We start from the raw sequence: 23311 nt of genomic DNA on the forward strand, positions 1-23311 counted from the left end.
TCCTGGATGCCAGTAACATAATTTTTTCCCTCTTGTTTGTGTCTTTCACAGTAAAGTTCACTTGCCCACCATACAGGCAATTCCGCTGCAGGAATGATCGCGTGTGTTTGAATATGGGGCGTGTCTGTAACGGTATTGATAACTGCGGAGATGGCTCAGATGAAGAAAATTGTGGTATGTGAGATGAGGGGAGGAACTGAAATGTCACTTGTTACCTAGAGAACTAGACCCATCTGTAGTAATACTGCAGGCCTGCTGACCCTCCACATATAGCTCTACCTCAGTTATCAATCAGAGTATGATTCCTTCTCATACTACTTAAGCCCTGATGATTCTGTTTTACCTGTGTTGTAATTTCTAAATCAATCAAGATGGGTTGCAGTCTATCTGCCCTACTATTTATCATGCTATCCCTTTAGTGACTTCCACAAAGCTTCCTTCATCCAATTGACATACATCATGGCTAACCTTCCATTCAAGAATACACATTACATTGTGCCTATTTTATAGTCTTGCTTAAAGGGACATTAAATGTATTATTTAATATTTATATATGCATAGTATATGTCCGCAATTAAGCATGGTGTTTAATTGTAATTATAAAACTTTCTTATCTTTTGCAGTCCAAGGGCAAAACCCTTCTAAAGAATTTTGAGTTTGTTTATCTTATCTCCTTTCTGGGGTTAAGTAGTGACAGATATAAATGAGCTTTTGCACTGATCAAGCAACCACTTTGTAGAATGTTTAAGTGTTGGGGTTCTGTATCCTGTAGGATGCACTCCATCCTCTCTGGGACAATGGAGGAACACTTTTCTGAGTTCAATTTTATAAATAGCAGGCAAAATAGATAAGAAATGTAGCAAAGTTTCATTTCCTATAGTTAAATAAAATTGTTATGTAGAATAGTTATTGTTATGTAGAAAATGTTGTATTTAATGCCCCTTTAAACAACATGCACTACAGTGTCTTAAATTTGATGACCTGCAGCCACATGTACCACGTGCCCCTGTTTCTTCCATCCTCCGGTATGGGGAACAAACGAATGCCCAATTTTTTCTATCAAGACACAAAAAACATATTTGTAAGCCTCAAAATACCTACAATCCCTCCCCATTTCTTTTCCATCCCTTAATCCACTCTCTTCCACAAACACAGGGATATGAAACCCAAACATTTTCTTTTGGGATTCAGACAGAGCAGACCATTTTAATAAAGTTTCCAATTTATTTCTATTATCAAATTTGCTTCGTTCCCATGATATTCTGTGTTAAAGAGATACCTAGGTAGGCATCTGGCGCACTATATGGCAGGAAATAGTGCTGCCATCTAATGCTCTTGCACATGGATAACATTCTTGCAAAACTGATGCCATATAGTGCTCCAGAAATGGGCCGGCTCCTAATCTTATGTCCCTGCTATTCAACTAAAGATACCAAGAGAATAAAGAAAAACTGATAATAGAAGTAAATTAGAAACTTTTTTAAAAAAATGGTATACTCTGTATGAATCCCAAATCTAGCATAAAAAATACACCTGAAACCTAGTTCAGAGTGCTGGGTGTCAAACACACTACCTAAACTCCCCACAGTAATAAAGCTACATATTGAATATATTAATATGGCACACTTAAACTTATAAATATAGGAGTGTGTTCTATACAATCAATAGCTAATGTGAAGAAGGAAAGCCTAATAAAATAAAACTTCACTTTTAATTTAATATAAAACGTTAAATAAAGACACATTAACATACCAATTTTAATGTGAACCAATTAATCAAAATAACGCAGAATAAAGCGATGGGTGATTATCCCCATTGACCAATGGACTAACAGTACAGAAGATCCCTAAAAATAGCTAAATGAAGCCAAATGGCCTGTCTACACTTCTGCAGTACTCCTGGGCAATTATTTAAAGGGATACTGAACCCAAATTTTTTATTTCATGATTTAGATAGAGCTTGCAATTTTAAGCAACTTTCTAATTTACTCCTATTATCAATTTTTCTTCGTTCTCTTGGTTTAGCCACCAATCAGCAAGAGCTACCCAGGTGCTGAACCAAAGATGGGCTAGCTCGAAAGCTGACATTTCTGCTTATTCAAATAAAGATACCAAGATAACAAAGAAAACTATATAATAGGAGTAAATTAGAAAGTTGCTTAAAATTGCATGCTCTATCTGAATCATGAAAGAGCTGTGTATCCCCGTGCTACATCTGCTAAAAAAGGGTGTGCATCAATTGAATAAATATAAATATGGTCATACAAAAGGAATTAACAAATGTGAACTCATAGAGAGGCAGTAGTGTAAAGCATTTGTCACATTGTCATAGTCATCATGCCTCTAAGTACTTTATTTTTCCTGCTTTAGAACTAGACAGTTGTGACATGGGGAAAGAATTCCAGTGTGCGAACAAGAAATGCATCAGCTCCAGTCTGCTTTGTGACCTATTTGATGACTGTGGAGATGGTTCAGATGAGCAAAATTGTTCTCACGGTAAGTACTGTGGGTACCAACTCATTTCACTAAGTTTGTTTGGGATCAGCTGGTAGGTGTGTATATATATATATATATATGTGTGTGTGTGTGTGTATAAATATATATAAAAAAATTGGTGCATTCCCCTTTAATTTTAGGCATTAGGTTGAATCTCAAACCTAACTTATGCTAATGTGAAGAAGAAGGAAACATCATTTTTTAACTATTCTTAAACATGTTATCATTATAATATATATAAATATATATATATCCGGCTATTGACTAAGAGGTGGAATCGTCACCTTATTGAAAAAATAGCCTTTTGCCATAGGCGGCCGGAGGTGCTCATCTCGGCATAAACTCGCTGTAAATAAAGGTACTTTCAGTTTTTTATGCTTTTTATGCTGAAAGTCCCCTTTATTTGTAGCTCTGGTAAATCCTAGCATATAAAAATGCTAGGACTTAGCATCACATTAATTAAAGAGAGATTGTGGTCAGTTTTTTCTTAATCATGTAAAATGTTAAAAATATATTTTCACATGAAAAAGATGAAGTAAATGCTCTATACATTAAAATGAAGAACTTCTTGTTTGCTACAACTGATACCTGGGTATCAGTTGTTCACTGGCTGATAAAGATAACTCCCACAGCTTTGATAGTGGAGAGGGACACACCTTCACAAGTCTAACAAGTTTATTCAGTAAACAAAATATATTTAAAAAAACAAAAAAATATAAGAATAGCCTTATTTAAGGCTAGATCCCGAGTGGAGCACTATCGTTTGCTCGCAAGCGATATTGGGTTTTCATGGCTGTTTGCGTGCAAGTTAAATTCCGCTCGTATTACAAGTTGAAAGTAAATGCGAAAGCGTGAGAGCAATCGCGATTTAAGCTACAATTACCGCAACCTAAGAGCTCTGGTTAACTGATACACTTGAATTAAAAGTGTCAAAAACACATAAAAAATAAATGTAATAGTACAGTTACACTTATAATAACACTATATAAAAATAAATTATTTTAAAAAGTTATAAGGACTCAAAGGGCTTTAATATAGAGATGCATGCATATACAATATTAAAAATGCATATACAATATTTAAATGCATATAATATTAAACGTATGTGACCGTAAACAAATGTGATCACTTAAAGTCCATTCGTTATTAAATAAACAGGAAACTCAAATTCAGTCCTTCAGAGAAGGAAAATATACTTAGTCTTTTCCGTAACTCCGTAATTCCTGTGTATCCAATGTGTAGCTCCTTCTCGGCTCACTGGTGTGATCTCCGTGGCTAAAAGACAGCTTCAAAGAACGATCTGTAAAACAGAACAAATGGAGTGCAACAAATGGAGTGCACAGGTGATCTAAGTGCAGATTAACCAAATAGCAGTTTATTGTAAAAAGTTAAAAGATGCACACTCACAAGTATACCCTCAAACATATGAGGTATGTGACAGCGATGATTAAAAGTTATTTGCAATCAATGATCCACGTAGAACTACCGTATATATCCCTCGTTTCCCTTTTTGTCAAGATGTGTTCATTTAAGTGTGTCTAGGGCATTGACAGCGTACTGTCTCTGTGTTAGAGGAGGAAGCTAGGTCTATACCCATGAATCATAGTTATTTCCTTGTTCTATCCTATACAATCAAAAGGGAATTTTATACCAGTCTTTGAATCGCTATTCGAGAAAGAGATTAGGGATATTTGTGCTGGGATAGAAAGAAGAAGACTATCCATGGGAACCTTTCTAGGGCAGAACATATGGCCCTGAAACAATTGAGTGAGGATAAAGATATAATTATTCGCAGTGCCGACAAAGGCGGAGGAATTGTGATACAGGGTAGATGGGAATATACGAAAGAAGCATACCTCTTGTTGGGGGATAAGGAAACATACCGTATCCTAAGTGGCAACCCCACAAAGGGTTTTTTCAAAGAATATAATGACCTTATTAGAGATGGCAGAAGTAGCACAGTACTCACAACAATGGAATTTATTATGTGGTGGTGGAGAACCCCGTTCTCCCAATATTCTATCACCTGCCCAAAATTCATAAAGGGTTAAATAACCCTTCAGGTAGGCTGATAGTGTCGGGGATAGGGGGACTCACCACCAAATTGTCGGGATATATGGATCAAATATTAAAACCCATGGTGCCATGCCTAAGCTCCTATGTGAGACATACTCCCCATTTATTAGAACTAATAGAGGGAACGAGCTGGCAAAAAGATTACGATGGACGTGTGTTCATTATCACGTCAATCCCCCATGGCCTAGGCATTGCAGCAGTCAAATATTTTTGATCTAATGAAAGGGATGTTGTATCTCTGAAACATCATCCAATAAAGCTGACTTTGTTTGGAAAACCCAGAGAGTGCATCTTTGTTTCAAGACTTTAGGTATAAATATATATTTGCGCAAAAATCCATCAGATATACTGTATATTTAAATATATTTGTAAGAATAAATAGAACCTATTTTGCTATGTGCAGAACATTGGATTGTGAATATGCAATTATGAAATATGCAATATTATATTCTTATGTTGTGCTTTCAAATGACTGCGATCGTGTTTGCGTTACTTCTGGGTCTTGGTTTTTTCACCTTTTTCGGGCTCCATTGACATCTATGTGGGAATGCAATTTTGTATTTGCTACATCTCAAAGTCTATTTGTTACCGCAACTTTGCGAACGCAAGAGCGCAAACTTTTTACTTTCAACTTGTAATACAAGTGGGAATCTCCAAGCTCAAAAAAATTACTTCACTCGTAATCTGGCCCTTACATGGGACAAAGAACATTTCTTACGTTATTATTTTATATTCTTTGCTTTCCATTTCAGATCCTAAAATTCATAGCTGCCTTATCAACAATACATTTTGTGAAGAGGAAACAAAGTGCGTCCAGACACCAACTGCTGTATTTTGCTCTTGCAAGAATGGATTTCAGAGGATACCAGGCCGAGCTGCCTGCAGAGGTATGACTAATATTTGTTACTAGCAGCTGCAACTGCCTGTCAGAAGCTTAAAGGGACAGTAGACACCTTCAGATTAAATATGTTTAATTATGTGCAATGAAATTGTATTTTGTAATTTTCAGAGCTGGAAATGCACCCTGCTGGCTTTTTAAGGCTAACTGCTACATATATGTCCATAATTGGCTTTATCGGGTAACAATTGCAAAACAATTCACTCTATGCTAACTTAAAGGGGCAGTCTAGTCCAAAATAAACTTTCATGATTCAGATAGCGAATGTAATTTAAACAATTTTCCAATTTACTTTTATAACCAATTTTGCTTTGTTCTCTTGGTATTCTAAGTTGAAAGCTAAACCTAGGAGGTTCATATGCTAATTGCTAAGCCCTTGAAGGCCACCTCTTCTCTCTTAGGGCATTTTGACAGTTTTTAACCACTAGAGGGTGTTAGTTCATATGTGTCATATAGATAACACTGTGCTCACGCACGTGGAGTTCCAGGGATCCAGCTCTGATTGGCTAAAATGGATGTCTATCAAAAAAGCTAAAATAAGGGGGCAGTTTGCAGAGGCTTAGATACAAGATAATCACAGAGGTAAAAAGTGTATTCATATAACTGTGTTGGTTATGCAAAACTAGGGAATGGGTAATAAAGGGATTATCTATCTTTTAAAACAATAAAAATTCTGGTGTAGACTGTCCCTTTAATGACCATGACAAGTCTTGTTCTCTGCAGACTAAAGCACAGATCGGCTCTTCCAAATAAGACAAGTGATTAGTGGAGTTTGGCTATTGAAAAACAACTGCAGTAAACACATTGTTAATTTTTTTTTTAAATGTTTAGACCTTGCTGATATGTCATTCTATAACAAGGCAACAAAAATGGTTTGTAGGTGTTTACTGTCCCTTAAAGGCTCTAATTTCACATTTTTCTTTTTTTATTTATTCTTTGCATTTATATAAATTACAACTTTAGGAGAGAGAATTTAAGCCAGAGTACATTCATTCACTTGAAATCTGTCATTGAGAATAATAAAAAGAAATACACCTAAACCTACGATCAGATGCAGGTCCTTAAAGGTACATGAAACCTAAAATTGTTTCCTCGTGATTCTGATAGAATATACAATTTTTACCAACTTTCAAATTTACTTCTATTATCACGTTTACTTCATTCTCTTGGTATCCTTTGTTGAATACCAGCAATGCCTTGCTGGGAGCTTGATGAACACATTTTGTGAGCCAATGACAAGAGACATATATGTGTAGGCACCAGTCAGCAGCTAGCTTGCAGTACTGCATTACTGCTCCTGTGCCTACCTAGGTATGCTTTTCAGCAAAAGATACCAAGAGAATGAAACAAATTAGATAATAGAAGTATATTGGAAAGTTGATTAAAATTGTATGTTCTATCTGAATCATGAAATAAGTATTTTGGGTTTTACATAATTTTAAAGGGACAGTAAACACCTATTTCTACAGTCTTGCAATATACTAATATACTTCTTGATTTTGAAAATATTTGGAATGCATTATCACCTGGTTTGCTGCAATTGTTTTTTTAATAACCAAACTGCACACATCACTTTCCTTATTTGGAGGAACTAATCTGGGCATATTACTTTAGTAGACAAGGCTAGCCACGGTCATTATGTTAGTTAAATCTTGCTGATTTATGTATAAATGTAGTCACCAATCAGCAAGCGCTACCCATGGTGCTAAACCAAAATTGGGTTGGCTCCTAAGTTTACATTCCAGCCTTTTTTTAAGTAAAGATACCGAGAGAATGCATAAAAATTGATAATAGGAGTAAATTAAGAATTTATTTCTCACATTTCTTCTCTTACTCTAGATATCAATGAATGTCTGACGTTTGGTACCTGCTCGCAGATCTGCAATAACACAAAGGGGTCCTTCGTGTGCACCTGTGCTAAAAACTTCATAAAACATAGCCACACGTGCAAAGCAAATGGTAAGTAGACCTCAAATCTTGTTCAGTGTTTTCTAGTAGTTTCATTGGTTCTATTAGTTTCATTGGTGCACAGATCTGTACCAATTTTTTCTGCACTAGGTTGGAATGTCTGTTATGAGCCTTTGAAATCTATTTTCGATAGCTTATGTAAAAGCACCTATTCTAGGAGACATGGCGTTTAGACTAATCCATCAGTTCACGGCAGGTGGGCATCTCTACAAGCCATCAGACTCGGACGTACAGTATAAACGTAACATTGTGTAGCTCATAATATTAGATGTTTTGGTATCTTGGCATTTTTATATGAATGGTGCAACCGAGGAATCATTGGAGTCAGAATGTGCCTACTAAATAACAACAGTCATTGCATTGTAGCTAGCTCAGCACTGTTTAACACAATACAATGCCTCACTCAGATTATTTCCTTCCTCCTTTTAGGGACTGACCAGGTCCTGTACATTGCTGATGACAATGAAATCAGAAGCTTACACCCATTTAACCCCAACTCTGCGTATGAGCAGGCGTTCCGTGGTGATGAGACTGTGCGCATTGATGCTATGGATGTTTATGTGAAGGGAAACAAGATTTTCTGGAGCAACTGGCACACTGGCAAGATCTCTTATCGAGAGCTACATGGTACCACGTCCTCTACATCGTCAAACCGCAACAAGAGGCAGATTGATGACATGGCTGTTGACTTGAATGTGAGTGCACTTTCTCTTATTACATATCCCATGCATAGTATGGAAAAGTTATGTTGGTTATGATCAGATTTGTCCTAGATACAAAGCACTATCTGACCTCTGAACTTAAAATGCTGGTGCATGGAGCAAATATAGATATGCTTAACATTCCCGGGTACAGTAAAAGCTTTTGCTGAACACCAATATCAGTGTGTTACAAAAATGTTCCTATGCAAAACTGAAATGTGTTGATAAGCATTTCAAATGCCGCTTTAACTGTTTAAAGGATTGCTGCCCAGTAAAGAGAAGGGGGGTAAAAAAGGAGTATGAAAACAATGTTGTTTATTTGCGATTCTTATATAGAGGTCATGCTTTTTATCTTGTGAGGAGCTGGTCACATATGACCTATCACTTTTTACCTATATAAAGTTTTCTGTCTTGATCAGATATATTCTACTACTTTCTACAGATTCCTGGCCTTAAGATGCCCCGGGGCATTGCTGTCGATTGGGTGGCAGGAAATATCTACTGGACTGACTCTGGCCGTGATGTCATTGAGGTGGCTCAGATGAAAGGAGTACATAGAAAGACACTCATTTCTGGCATGATTGATGAGCCCCATGCCATAGTGGTGGATCCTTTGCGAGGGTACGGAATATGCATACATAATACACATCATGCTAGTTTGAGACGAGTTGACTAGTGAAAAATTCAAGCCTAAATAGATAATTATAAAATATATATATTTTTCCTGTATAGGACTATGTACTGGTCTGACTGGGGAAATCAACCTAAGATTGAAACAGCATCAATGGATGGTACCCTGAGAGAGACGCTAGTTGAGGAAAATATCCAGTGGCCCACAGGTATGTAAACCCTTTAATCAGCCGTAAAGTGGAGAAACCCATATAGGTCTAGATTATGAGTGTAGAACCTTTTAGCGCTCCTGTTCGTGCATTAACTTCGCTAGACAGAGGTTTTTTGCGCACATTGGGTTGTGTTGGTATTACAAGTTGAAAGTCTAAAAATGTAGCGTGCAAACTGGAAAAAAAACCTATCACCCATACTCGTGTACTAACCTGCGTTTATTCAAGTGCCCTAAATCCGACATGAATTATAAATATTTTCACATTCCAATGTTCTTCACATACAGAACAATGCACTTTTTATTGTGAATACATATTTATATATATATATATATATATATATATATATATATATATATATATATATATATATATATATATATATATATATATAGCTGTATATCTATTTCTATAGATATATAGGAGTAGATATGTATTTTACATTAACAGTATCAGAAATATATAGAAATATATATTTAATAATAAAAAGTACATTATTTTCTATATGAAGAACATAGGAATGTAAATTATGTGTAACGAGCATCAGGGTTTGCAATTTAGGACTAACACGTTTTGGTTAGCATAAATAAAGAATTGCTATCTTTAATGCACGTCATTGAAATATTAAATATAAACTTAAAAATATTAATAAAAATTATTTTAAATTATTATAATACTGTAAACTATTTTAAATAATCGATAGAATATATATATATATATATATATATTCTAACAGTATGTATAATCATTTTTTTTTTTCATGTTTTTATTAGTTTATATTTAATATTTTAAAAATGTGCATTAAAGATAGAAATTCTTCATTGTGCTAACCCGACCGTGTTAGTCCCACATTGCAAACCCTGATGCACGTTACACATATGTTTTTAACATAGAAAATAATGTACTTTTTATTATTAAATATATATTTCTATATATTTCTGATACTGTTCATGTTAGATACATATCTATACATATATATCTATAGAATATACAGGTATAGGTGTGTATGTATATATATATATATATATATATATATATTTACAATACAAAGTACATTATCCTGTAAGTGAAGAAAATTAAAATGTTAAGTATGTCAAGTATATATACAGTAAAACAAATAAATACTTAAATACATCTCTACGCACACACACACATATATATACGTATGTACACACATACATACACATATTTACAATGTGTATGTATGAACATGTATGTTAAAGCCCTTTGCAGCCCTTTTCTTTTTTTTTCTAACACCTTATACCCTATATCTTTGTGACCTTATAACATTTTTTTTTTTTTTTAAATTAAACAAGTTTTTATCATATATTTTTATCATATAGTGTTAATATGAGTGTAATTGTACTGTTACATGTATGTATGTTGTGTTTAGTGCAAAATATAATGTATTTTACTAAGTAATATGACAAGATTCCTTGTTGTCTTTTCACAGGACTTGCAGTGGATTACTATAATGAACGCCTATATTGGGCTGATGCTAAATTATCCATTATTGGAAGTATTCGACTCAATGGGACAGACGCAATTGTGGCAATTGATATCAAGAAAGGTAACATAACCCTGTGTGCCAAAATGTTGAGGGTCACAATGGCAAGAGGGTGCAAGAAAATAGATAGCAATGCTGATGATGCTCAGGAGGTATTGCATAACTGGTGTAATGAGCTTGGGGGATTTGAGAAACAGAGGGGGAAGAAGATAGTGAAGTAAGTGTGATAGAACTATTAGTATTAGATAAGAAATAAACGTAATTTGTATTATGTCAGCATTGGATACACTTTTAGATTTGAGCTGAAAACTGTAACATGTTTATTCAAATCTGTACATTTTCTGTTTTTTGTGCCAAGGTCTCACCCATCCCTTCAGCATTGACATCTTTGAAGATTACATTTATGGTGTAACCTACATAAACAATCTCATCTTTAAAGTGCACAAGTTTGGACATGGCCCTGTCACCAATTTAACATGGGGAATAAACCACGCTACAGATGTGGTTTTGTATCACCAGTTCAAGCAGCCAGATGGTAAGAACCAGAAAAGCAGCTTATTGCTTCCTATCATGGATAGTTATACCAAAAATGATGCATTTCTACTGAAAGACTTGTGATCATGTAGGTTTTGTAGACTTACAAAAGGTAGTAGAAACAGTACATAACCCATTTTTCTTCTTAACTAGAAAGAGTCCACAGCTGCATTCATTACTTTTGGGAAATAAAAACCTGGCCACCAGGAGGAGGCAAAGACACCCCAGCCAAAGGCTTAAATACTCCTCCATCTCCCCTCATCCCCCAGTCATTCTTTGCCTTTCGTCCCAGGAGGTTGGCAGAGAAGTGTCAGAATTTATTTTGTCTCTTATGGAGGGTAGTACTCTTCGGCATGGGACTGGAGTTTTAAGTAGTCCTGTCAGTCTCTCAGTGAGGGCTTGGATGAAAGTTAGAGTCTGGAGATGCAGGCAGAGTCTTTCTGCGAAACCATCCCGACTCATGTTAACAGCTCTTCAAGCAATCGGCATTGTCGAACTTTGCTCCGCTGCCTGCTTTCTTCACTTAAGTCCATGGCGAGACGATGCTACTATCCGTCACACTTGAAGGGCTGTTTTCCTGTTTCACGGCGTAGATTCCGGTAAGATTGTTTCATTTTACTTTCTTTATGAATGTACTGTAATACAAATGTGTTCCCAAGAGGCTACCACCTTGCGGGTCTAACTTAACATAAGGGTCTCAGTAAATCTCCTTTAGTATCTTGGAATCAAGGGTTAATATCTCCTGAGGGGGGTTATTGAACAGGGGGGGTTATAATCATGTTTGTTATGTGATTTAACCTGCTTATGTGTGGTGTTTACGGAAGTGACGCAACCTTTTGGTTGGGCACACTTTTTTGGACTATACGGTTCACCTTGTGGTCGGGCGTGGTTACGCTCCATCTTCCATTTCCGCATTCCCGACCATGTGGCGAAGGAGAAATTCTAGTTTGCAGGGATATGGTCATAGGAGGTGGTGAGTGCCCCAGCCATTGTGGGTGTCAGGTGCCGTTTTTGTTTTACTTCTTTAGTCCATATTTGCATATCCTCTATCCAGTTATGGAGGATTCTGATGCTGAGACTATTTTGATTTCAGATTCTGTGTCCGGTGAAGAATCAGGATTGGCCTCGTTGACACATGTCAACCAGTTTTGTTATGTATGCCATATGAGAGCTCCTTGTTCCTCGGGCTCGGGGAATCAAGGGACAGCTGAGCCATCCGCCTCTGGAGGTCCCGTCCTCTGAGAGGCGAGTTCCCTACTGCTCCATACTTCTACACATGCGGGTAACCCAGTTTATGATTATTCCTCCATTCAGGGTGGCGTGTTCCCCCCGGAGGTTGCAGCACGTTTTCACTTCCACATATTTTTGGCTATTATTCGTCTGCAGAGTCCAGGCGTTTATGCGCGTTTGTGCTTGTGCCCTATTGTCCCGGGTCTACCACCTTGGGGAGGGCCTGTACAGTTCCCTGTTGGTGTAACTGTCCCTGAGTGTTGTGCCTTTCGTCATAGAGTGGCGCGTCTTACTCAGACATGTTTTTCAGTTATTAAATGATCCTATCCTTCTCGGATACGGGAATTTTCAGTCTGCTTCGAATGGTGCACCTCATTAGACATATGGGGATGATGTAATCTCCTGACTGTTCTTTTTTGAGATCCTTCCCAGTTTTTTGGAAGATTAGGGCTCCGTTCAGCTGGTCCTGTGGTAGGCCTGGTTTCTTATTGGGCATTAACCTACGGTTGCCTTATATTTTCTTTTTATCCGGTTAGGATGTCTTTTATTTTGTTTATTTTCCTTCGGGAATCTTAAACTTGGATCGATACTCTCTGTTACTTCTGCAGAAGTTTTTTTGGGGACATGTTAGTCCTATGTTTGTCTGTTTACCTTCTTCCCCTCTGAGGGAGGATTTATGCAGCCTGGCGGTTAGGACCCGGATGCAGGCTGGTCCTGTTGGGTTCGGTTCTGTCGTGTTCTGTTCAGACACGTGGCGCCGTTCTGATTGGCTGGTCCGGTTGAGGTGCCGAGTGCTCATGTTATCATTTGTTTTACATTCAACTATGCATTCTAGAGAACCTGTGGGTCTACAAGGCAGGAAGAATTGTCTCAGTCCTTATAGCCTTCAATTTGGATGACTGGGTCAGTGGAGTCTCCGCTGCGTCATTTTCTATGGTGTCTGGTATTGCCAGACCCTAGTGTTCCCCTGAAAAGCGATAATTTTCCCCAATACAGTGCTCAGTGTAAAAATAGTCAATGCATGCCTTTTAACATTTGTATCAGACACTCAATACTATGTGATGCATCAATTCCACATAGGTAAGTGATAAGTAACCAATTGTTACAAAAGAAGGGAACTTACTATGTGTCTTCTCCCTTGTATCACAATTCCTGTTCCTGTTCTGTTCCTGTTCTGTTCCGGAAAGTAAGTGTCTGTTTTAGTAGCGTGTTAGCAGCACAATCACGCAAGCTAGTTGCTCCTCCTCCTCCTCCACTCGATCCCCTGCAAACTGCCTGGGAATCCCCAGTGATTCCAGAGTCCAATGTCAAAACAGCACAAAAATGCGAGGTAGGGGATTAAAGATTAAGAGCATCCGTTTATTGAAACAAAAAAGGTAAAATGACTACAGTCAAAAAACGTTAAAAGTATAAAAAGCTCTTCTACACTGGCTTTTTGTACTAACGTTTTTTGACTGTAGTCATTTTACCTTTTTTGTTTCAATAAACGGATGCTCTTAATCTTTAATCTTCTGCCTCGCCTTTTTGTGCTGTTTTGACCCTAGTGTTCCTCTCCCACGTGGTGGAGAATTGGAGGGCTTAGCGCCTTCTTCCCGCCTAGTGGCAGTTTGGCACATTGGTTGCGTGTTGGCAGGCTAGTTTTTAGGGGAATGCCTTTCATGGGGGATAGATCTCTCCTTTTACCTGTGGCTTTCTAGCTTATGGAAGGTGCTGCCTGTAAGCCCTTTCCCCTTCTGGGGTTGAGAGCTTAGTCTCCTTGTTATGGAGATGTGGTCCTTTCAGGAGTTGGGACCTGTGAGTTTCCCTTGCTGAGGGATTTTCTCTCTGGGTTACGTTCTATTTGGAGTCTTGCTGGCTCCGTGTCAAGTCTAAGTTGGACCTTTTTACTAGATTCTTTGGGTCTATGGCCTTGTTGTCTGTCCTAAGGTGTCGGGTTGCATCTGTGCTCTGTTGGATTGGCTGTGGCCATTTTCCACTCGTTTTGAGCTGGTTTTGGGGTGCTTCTGTTCCCCTGTTTCAGACCTGCCGTTGCTGGGTTGGCCCGGCTGGGTATGGGTTCTGCAAGATGTTGTCATCTTCAGGATCTAGGTGGGCATAGTAACTAGCTGGCTCCCTAAGCTTACAAGCAGAGGGTATAGGATTGCTCCACCTTGGGTTCGGGGTGTTACTCCTCTTCTTGGGGGACCTCGTGGAGGTTATGACTCCCCTTTTTTTGGTAGTTCAGGACTATGTGAGGACTCTGTCTTCTGTTGTTCTTGGTGCTTTTGCACGACGTTTGAGAGAAAGTTTTCTCTGTTTCTATGCTCGGTCCTATACCTCTGGTTTCTCTGGTCTAGGCGTAGTCTCCCCCTTGTTTGTCGGGACCTATTTGGGGCCTTTGTGAGCTGGGCTCGCTCTGAGGGGTTTCCTTTTATGGATCTTGTGAACTTTGATTTTTTCCTTTGGTTCTTCCTGGCCCTTTCCCTTTGGGAGTTTAGGCTGGTGTTCCCTTCTTTAGTGAGTAGTGAGTGGGGAGGGATCGACTGTTGGGTGATGGAGTCTCCTGGAAGCCTGTTGGCTCAGTTGAGTCTGATTTTGCGGTCTCTAGCTAGGCTCTGGACTACCTGTGGGTCAGTGTCCTCTGGACTTTTCCTTTCAAAGTTTTCTCAGCTTCGGACGAAGCTGGGGTTTTTTGTGGGCAGTGGTTTCAGGCTTGGTGCCCTCAGAATGTGCCGCCTAATGTACCCTCCCGTCTTGGCATTCAGTGCCCTCTATAGCTTGGGTATTGTTTTCCCGAAAGTAATGAATGCAGCTGTGGACTCTTTCCATTTAAGAAGAAAAACGTAAATTATGCTTACCTGATAATTTTCTTTTCTTCTGATGGAAATAGTCCACAGCTCCCCACTCGTAATTTTTATGTGGGGCGTCCTTATTTTATTCTTCTGGCACCTTTCACCCTGATATTTCTTCTACTGTTCCTTGTTCCTCGGCAGAATTACTGGGGGATGAGGGGAGTGGGAGGAGTATTTAAGCCTTTGACTGGGGTGTGTCTGCCTCCTCATGGTGGCCAGGTTCTTGTTTCCCAAAAGTAATAAATGCAGCCATGGACTCTTTCCATCAGAAGAAAAGAAAATTATCAGGTAAGCATAATTTATGTTTTCCATTCAAAACACTCTTGATTACTTATCTAGTGCCATTTAACCCTTTAATTCTCTCACAACCATAAATACAATGGATTGGATTCTTATCAAAATTAAGGACTGTAGGTTCAAAATGTGTCCCACTGTCACCTCTGGTTTAAGCCATTGTTTTGGATGAACATTTGTTTATAGGAACAGTGTTGCGTAGCCAGTATATTTTTAAACTTATGTCGTTATTTGCAGATAATGACACCTATTGCCTGAATTTAAAATTGTCCCATTTTGTAACTGGGGTTTGAGACACACTATATCTACCCTCTGCCTCCTTTAACGGGCTTCTCATAATATGTGAGAACAAACAAAATGGAGCAGAAATAAATCTTTCCACTTAAATTGAGCTTTTTACATACTAGTATGTAAAATTATGATGAACGTGTAATGTTATTTTGTATAGGTTTCTTGTGTGAAAAATAAGAAACAAGTAACATCCATAATTCCTGTGTCATACTTGCATCAATTAACTATTCCTGGTTCTCTCATCAGTTACAAATCCATGTGATCGAAAGAAATGTGAGTGGCTTTGTCTGTTAAGTCCCTCTGGACCAGTCTGCACATGTCCCAATGGAAGAAGACTGGACAATGGGACATGTATGCTTATTCCATCTCCTACACAGTCACCTGATGGTATGTAGTAAGAAAGATCTTGCATAGATTTTTGAATAGTGAATGAGTTTTCCAAAGGGCATAAATACAGGCGCCTGTAAGGTCTCAATTGAAACTGGGCCAACATCTCTGGGGGTGGGGGGGGTGGGGGGGCTTCTGGTCATGCAATCAGTAGGGGGTTTGTAGTGGCCCAGTCTACACCTTCATCATGTTAGACAACCTTTGTGCCTTTACAAAATGGTGACAAGGTTTCCAAGATGGCTGCTTTGATATTGTACTGTAAAGTCTGCCGCCATATTTGCACAGGAAGTCTGCACAAGTACATGTCATCTAGTACAGATTAATGAGGAAGAATGACTCACAGCCATAGAAAAGTAGATCATTTTGCTCCTATGTGGTTGCCAGTTAGCTTCTGCTGATTGCACACTGTCAAAAAGGGCTGTGTTGAAATGGGGCCCTGCCATAACTTGTGCCCTGGGGCCTAGTGAGAATTAGTTAGTGTTGTCTACGTGATAGAACAATATTTTCAATTTTCTCTTTGGTTCTTAATATCTTTAGTGAAATGTAATAATTATTTAATATTTTTTCTTCTCATTAAATAGAACCCACAGACGCATGTACACTTGAGTGTCTGCATGGAGGGCACTGCTTCCTAAATGCCAGAAAACAGCAAAAGTGCCGCTGCTCACCCAACTATGATGGTGAAAGGTGTGAAATTGACCAGTGTCGCGATTACTGCAAGAATGGAGGAATTTGTACACCATCACTAACCGGTAAAATACTTTAAAATGCAGACTTTCAGAAAGAAGATATAAGCAAAACATTATATAATACAATACAGAAAAAATACTTTAGATATTAATGACAGAGTTAAAGGGACATTTTAGTAAATATAACTTTTTCTCCCTTTTAGTTTGGTTCATTTTACATGGTGGCATGTATTACATTGTTTACTAATAGCTTGTTTATTTTTATTTTGTCATTTAAAATAGCTGCTGTGCCTGTTAAAATCACCTCTTATAATGACATTTTTCAATACTGCAGTATTGGCTGTACAAAAGCTATGTCAATAAGTAGTATACGCAGTAGCAAAAATCAACCTCACAGTGTGGGATGGGAGAAAGAGAGTGCACAGGATGTTGCAGCACTCCTAGGAACTGCTGGCTTAAATACATTGTCCATAAAATGCAAAAAAATATAATTATGTGAAAATATTGTGGACCAATAGTAAAGTAGTATCTGGCAGAACTCATAGAAATGTAAAGCAAACACTGAAAGGTTTAGCGTTAGTTGCAATGTTACCTCGAGCTGCTTGTGCAATATACAGTGTCTCGTCTTCATTCTGTGGTGTCAAGTTACAATTATTTTAGATTTTTTTTTTAAGTTGCCAAATGATGAATTTAAAGGGACAGTCTACACTAAAATAGTTATGGTTTAAAAAGATGGATAATGCCTTTACTACCCATTCCCCAGATTTGCAGAACCAATATTGTTATATTAATATACTTTATAACCTTTAAACCTCTAAATTTCTGCCTGTTTCTAAGCCACTATAGACAGCCTCTTATCATATGCTTTTCACATCAGGAGACTGCAAGTTCATGTGGGCCATATAGATAACATTGTGTTCATGCCTGTGAGGTTATTTAAGAGTTAGCACAACACGGCACTAAATGCAAGTCAATAGATAATAAATAAAATGTCATGTGATCAGGGGGCTCTCAGAAGATGCTTAGATACAAGGTAATCACAGAGGTAAAATGTATATTTATATAACTGTGTTGGTTGTGCAACACTGGGGAATGGGTAATAAAGGGATTATGTTTCTTTTAAAACAATAAAAATTATATTGTAGACTGTCCCTTTAAATGGATATGAAACCAAGTTTTGTTTTCCGTGATTCAGATAGAGAACAAGATTTTAAGCAACTTTCTAATTTACTCCTATTATCAATTTTCCTTTTTTTCTTGTTATTTTTTTATATTATATTTTTAAAGCTGGGACGTTTTCTTAGTAGCCGGCCATTTCTGGGGCACTATATGGCAGTAGTTTGCAAGAGCACTATTTCCTGCCATGTAATGCTCTAGACGCCTACCTAGGTATCTCTTTAACACAGAATATCATGGAAACTAAGCAAATTTAATAATAGAAATAAAGTGGAAACTTTTTTTAAATGGTCTGCTCTGTATGAATCACAAAATAAAAATTTTGGGTTTCATATCCCTTTATATAATTAGTTACCCTGTTTTTCTCTGTATTTACTATATTATCGAGAACCTGAAATGATAAAAAATATAATGGAGAGTTTAAACAAATAATAAGATGAAAATAAAATACATAATTAAGTGATGGAGAGATTACAAATACAAAACATCTTTTCAAAATAAATGTTTGAAAAACATATCTAAAATACTCTAATTGGGGAAAAAATAAGAGGCATATTACTAAATAAAATATCATGCACTGTTAAAAATGTAAAAAATATTTTTTGTATGAAAAGAAAAGTTTAATGGGACATAATACTCATATGCTAAATCACTTGAAAGTGATGCAGCATAACTGTAAAAAGCTGACAGGAAAATATCACCTGAGCATCTCTATGTAAAAAAGGAAGATATTTGACCTCACAATTTCCTCAGCTCACCCGAGTAAGTGCTGTGTAAAAAGTTATCTTTTAGTAACTGCCCAGCTACAGGTAAAAAAAAAAAAGGAAGAAATGAACAGCAGCCAATCAGCATCATCAGTGCTGAGGTCACGAACTATTTTACTGTGATCTCATGAGATTTCACTTATCTCTAGTGAGATTTCATTAATTAAACTTTCATTATTTAGATAGGACTTTTAATTTTAATCAACTTTCCAATTTACTTTTATCATCAAATTTGCTTTTTTCTCTTGGTATTCTTAGTTGAAACTAAACCTAGGCAGACTCATATGCTAATGTCTAAGCCCTTGAGGGCTGCCTCTTATCACATGCTTTTTAAATTCCTTTTCAACACAAAGAGACTGGAAGTACACGTGGGCCTGCTTTTAGTATATACTCCTAGTGCCAGCCTCCAGGCAACCACTTTAAATACCATTATAATGATAGTTAGATATTTTATTGTAAAAAATTGGAAAGCTAAGCGTATTCCGAGTTTTGCCCAAATATTGAAAGGAATTCAAACTCAAATTGTTTACGAGTCATTTCATTTGTATTTAGCAACTGAGAAAATAATTTAAATTTTTTTTATGAGATGGGCCCCAATTATTAAGTCATATCCAATTCCTCTACAAAAACAGCTTCTATTTCTGTTTCTATCCACTAGAAGCCTTGCGGAATTGGTTCTATTAGTCATATTTCCGGAGATGTGGATCTTGAATCATAGAGAAATATAGTAGTAATTTACCCTTTCGATCCTTAGCAGTCCTGTGACTTAGTGACCACTAGGGGGACAGAGGAGGGGGGGAGGAGAGGAGATAACTATCAGGGCCCTATGACTGTGTCGCACTATGTATAATACTAAGGATACAGTACCCAATATGGACCAAATATTTGGGGAATTTTTTGTCCATTTTTTTCTTCTCTCTCCAATTTTTTGTTTTATATTGTACACTGTTCTACCAATGTATGCACAGGTCTTTAGAATAAGTTTGTTACTATGTGCGAAATGATTATATATGTTATTATGAAACAATGATATATTTGGCCTGTGGAATTGGGGTCTTGCCGACCAAAGACATGTTGTTGTTTTTTATGTTTCTGTTGCTGACTGTTTATCTCATCTGTTTTGCACACAAAAAAACAATAAAAAGAATTAAAATAAAAAATAAAAAAAAAGAAGAAAGAAAGTACACGTGGGCCATATGGATAACACTGTGTTCAGGCACAGAAAGTTATTTAAGATTTAGCCCATTACAATGCTAAATGCAAGACAATAGATAATAAACAGTCACAGTCATGTGATCAGGGGGCTGGAAGAAGGTTCTTAGATACAAGGTAATCACAGAGGTAAAAAAGTATATTGATATAACAGTGTTGGTTATGCAAAACTGGGGAATGTGTAATAAAGGGATTATCTATTTTTTAAAACAATAACAATTCTATTGTAGACTGTTCCTTTAAACTGAATAGGGAAATAACATGAGTGTGCATGAGGCTCGCTCCCTTGCAGGTTCTGGGACAAGCATACTGATTTGCTGCTTAAAGTCCTTTACAATGGGGTGTGAATACTTAGGACATTTTGAGGTAAAATATCTTTCTTTTCTTCTTAAATGGAAAGAGTCCACAACTGCATTCATTACTTTTGGGATGTAAGAACCTGGCCACCAGGAGGAGGCAAAGACACCCCAGCCAAAGGCTTAAATACTCCTCGCACTTCCCTCATCCCTTAGTCATTTTTTGCCTTTCGTCTCAGGAGGTTGGCAGACGTGTCATAATTTTAATTTTAGTTTTTTGTCTCTTATGGAGGGTAGTTCTCTTCGACATGGGACAGGAGTTTTAAGTAGTCCTGTCAGTCTCTCAGTGAGGGCTTGGATGAAAGTTAGAGTTCTGGAGATGCAGGAAGTTTCTTTCTGTGAAACCATCCCGACTCATATTAACAGCTCCTCAAGCAATCAGCGTTGTCGAACTTCGCTCAGCTCCCTGCTTTCTTCTCTCAAGTCCATGGCAGAGGCAATGCTACTATTCGTCACACTTGAAAGGCCATGTTCCTGTTCCACTGCATTGATTCCGGTAAGATAATTTCATTTTACTTTATTTAATGTACTGTAACGTGATGTTTCCCGTGAGGCTAAATCTCCTTGCGGGTTTAACTTATAACATAAGGGTCTCAGTGAGTCTCTGTTAGATCTTGGAATCGAGGTTTAAAATCTCCTGAGGGGGGTTATTGGACAGGGGGGTTTATAATCATGTTTGTTATGTGATTCAACCTGCTTATGTGTGAGGTTTATGGGCTCGTGGTTTGAAACTTTGAGGCCTTTTGAAGTGACGCAGCCTTTTGGCTGGGCGCGCTTTTTGGACTATACGGTTTAGGGCTGCAAAAATTAATCGGTAAGATTGATCATAAAAATAGTTGTCAAAGAATCTCATTATCAATTAGGTGGTCAGCGATTAGTTGGTTAATTGCACAGCACCAGCTGCTTCAATCCGATGAACTCCTGCACATGGTATTGTGCAAACATTTTTATTTATTATTTTTTTTTCTATCCGATTAATCGGATGATTATTGTCCGATTAATCGTATAGAAAAAAAGATTAAAAAGATAAATAAATTCAATTTTTTTTGCACACTCTTAGTTGCAGTAGATCATCAGATTAAAGCAGCTGGTGCTGTGCAACTGACCAACTAATCGCTGACCACCTAATTGATAATGAGATTTGTTGACAACTATTTTTATGATCAAACTTACCAATTAGTTGTTGCAGCCCTAATACGGTTCACCCTGTGTCCGGGCGGGGTTACGCTCTGTTTCCCATTTCCGCATTCCCGACCGTGTGGTGACTGAGATATTCTAGTCCGCAGAGGTCTGGTCATAGGAGGTGGTGAGTGCCCCAGCCATTGGTGGTGTCAGGTGCCGTTTTTTGTTTTTTACTGTTTATAGTCCATATTGACATATCCTCTTATAGCTATGGGGGATTCTGATGCTGAGACTGTGCTCATTTCAGATTCAGTTTCGGAGGATTCTGACACTGAGACGATTATAATATCTGATTCAGATTCTGTGTCCGGTGATGATTCCTGTTTGCCTCGTTGACTCCTGTCAACCAGTCTTGTTCCATATGCCATATGAGAGCACCCGGTTCCTCGGGCTCGGGGAATCGGGGATCTGCTGAGCCATCCGCCTCTGGGGGTCCTGTCTCCCAGGGAGTGAGTTCCCTACCGATTCTTCCTCCTAGACATGCGGGTAACCCAGTTTATAGTTCCTCCACGTGGGGTGGTGTGTTCCTGCCAGAGCTTGCAGCGTTTTCGCCTTCAGATAATGTTGGCGCTTGCTCGTCTGCATAGTCCAGATTTTTCTTTGAGAATGTGCTTGTGCCCTATTGTCCCGGGTATTTTGCTTTGGGGTGGGCCTCCGCAGTATCCTGAGGGTTCTGTTCCGGAGTGTTGTGCTTTTCGGTGTCGGATTGCGCGCCTTCGCATATTGCTCAGACATCTGTGTGAGTCAGTGAATGACCCTATAGTTCATAGATATGGGAATTTTTAGTCTGATGGTCCGAATGGTACAATTTGTTAGGCATATGGGGATGAGGTAATCTCCTATTGTCTTTATTTTGAGTTTTTGTGAGACTCCGTTTGGCTGGTCCTACGGGTAGGCCCGTGTCTTTTTTGGGCGTTAACCTTCGGGTTGCCTTTATTTTATTTTGTATCCGATGGATGTCTTTTTTATTTGTTTTTGTTTCCTTTGGGAACCATCTGGGATTGATACTCTTTGTTACTTCTACGGAAGTTGTTTCGACATGTTAGTCCTATGTATAAAAATGTCTGTTTCGTTTTCCCCTATGAGGGAAAGTTTTTGCAGCTTGCCGGTTAGGACCCTGGTACAGGCTGTTCCTGTCAGGTTTGTTCGGTCTTGCGGCTGTTCAGACACGTGGCACTGTTCTGCTGAGCTGGTTCGGTAGAAGCGATGAGTGCTCAGGTTATCATTGTTTTTCATGTTTCACTAAGCATTCGAGAACAACCGTTGGGTTCATGAGGCATGAAGGATTGTCTCAGTTCTTATAGCCTCTAGTCATAGATGACTGGGCAGGGGAGTGTTCCGCTGCGTCACTCTCTCTGACATCCGATTTCATTAGAACCTTGAGTTCCTCCTCCATGTGGGGGAGGATTGGTGGGTTTAGGCCCCATCACCGCTGTTTAAGTGGTTTGGCATTCAGTTTTAGGCCTCTGGGTGGTCCTGTTGGGACTTGATCCTACAGCTTGTATGGATAGCTGTCCAACATGCGGTAGGTTTTGCATTTTGAAGCCTATTGCAACTCTCGGCACCTTGTGGGTGTATGTGTAAGCCGTTTCTAGTGTATCTAGATACAGCTTTTACTCTTGGACGTTATGGTCTGACTGAGTTATGAGGCCTTTGGGTCTCCGGGTGAGTTAGATCTCCTTTTAGGGATCAGCGTTCCAGGTGATGGTTGATCCCTGTGGGGACTTTGTTTAGCACGGGGTTCACCGGAGCTGGAAAGGTTTAGCGCCTTTCTCTTCCCTGTGTCCTCTGCCTATGTGGAGGTGATGGGGAGACTAGCCCTGCTAGTAGGGTTTTGTGGACCTCGAGGTATCCCTTCTGTTGTCCTGAGGCTTTGAGAAG

The 23311-nt window shown here is 38.3% G+C and overlaps 1 protein-coding gene across 1 annotated transcript in view; it reads left to right on the forward strand.

Moving 5' to 3' along the window:
* Positions 1-23311, forward strand: part of LRP1 (LDL receptor related protein 1) — a 595167-nt gene that overhangs the window by 553623 nt on the left and 18233 nt on the right. Inside the window, 11 exon segments of the mRNA XM_053708175.1 lie at positions 52-174; positions 2370-2495; positions 5324-5458; positions 7309-7428; positions 7867-8132; positions 8581-8759; positions 8871-8977; positions 10431-10547; positions 10843-11019; positions 15911-16051; positions 16633-16803. Of these exon segments, the coding sequence (XP_053564150.1) occupies positions 52-174; positions 2370-2495; positions 5324-5458; positions 7309-7428; positions 7867-8132; positions 8581-8759; positions 8871-8977; positions 10431-10547; positions 10843-11019; positions 15911-16051; positions 16633-16803 (1662 nt within the window).

This window comes from Bombina bombina, chromosome 3 (genome assembly GCF_027579735.1).
Source record: "Bombina bombina isolate aBomBom1 chromosome 3, aBomBom1.pri, whole genome shotgun sequence".
NCBI lineage: Eukaryota > Metazoa > Chordata > Amphibia > Anura > Bombinatoridae > Bombina > Bombina bombina.